Source organism: Penaeus monodon, chromosome 27 (genome assembly GCF_015228065.2).
Source record: "Penaeus monodon isolate SGIC_2016 chromosome 27, NSTDA_Pmon_1, whole genome shotgun sequence".
In the NCBI taxonomy this organism is placed as follows: Eukaryota; Metazoa; Arthropoda; class Malacostraca; order Decapoda; family Penaeidae; genus Penaeus; species Penaeus monodon.
The window spans coordinates 26,677,342-26,678,018 of NC_051412.1; the positions used below are offsets into that span (position 1 = coordinate 26,677,342).

Genomic DNA, 677 nt, shown 5'->3' on the forward strand with positions numbered 1-677 from the left:
TCTGGGCAACATCAACGTAGCCAACAGCAATGCCGGGCAAGAGAATTCGAACACAGTGTCCATCCCGCCCGCCATGGGACGAGGGAAGCGAGACCTCGAGGAGGCCATCATGAATGAGTGAGTACCGCGTCCGAATCTCTGTGTTTTTGGTTACATTTGGTGTATTTTGTGTGTCTGTATTCATATGTGCATTTATCTCTGTTTTTTTGTGTGTATTTACTTGTATATTTTCTATAGATTCGGTTTGATTTGTATTCATTTCAGGTTTGTTCAATTATAAATGATGTTTGTGCTTATGTATGTCTCTCTTATCATTATCTACACTTTATAAGTAAAAAAGTAAATACTGAAATTTGTCATACACTGTTGATGTATACGATGGTTATTAAAACAGAAAAAAACATGACCATTAGTAAAGGTGTCACGTGATTTCCTCTTCACAGATATAAGGAGAATCGGCGATTAAAAGACGAAGAACAAGTGACATCTCTCGTCGCCATGGACTTCATACGAGGTCTTCGGACGGCGATGGTGACCTCTGACCTCGCCTGCACCCTCAGGAACATGTGTGAAATCAACAGGTTAGCGGTGACCCGTGGACACCTGGCGGATGTCTTAGCGGAAGTGTTCAGGTGAGTAGATTAAAGTGGACTGTTACGTCACACACGGCCAGAAGT

At 42.4% G+C, this 677-nt stretch overlaps 1 protein-coding gene across 1 annotated transcript in view; it reads left to right on the top strand.

The window, feature by feature from the left end:
• The window catches only part of LOC119590375 (putative uncharacterized protein DDB_G0289263), a gene marked incomplete in the record, with an annotated part of 2,602 nt that overhangs the window by 1,094 nt on the left and 831 nt on the right, over positions 1-677 (top strand). The window contains 2 exon segments of the mRNA XM_037939045.1: positions 1-117; positions 444-632. Coding sequence (XP_037794973.1) covers positions 1-117; positions 444-632 — 306 coding nt within the window.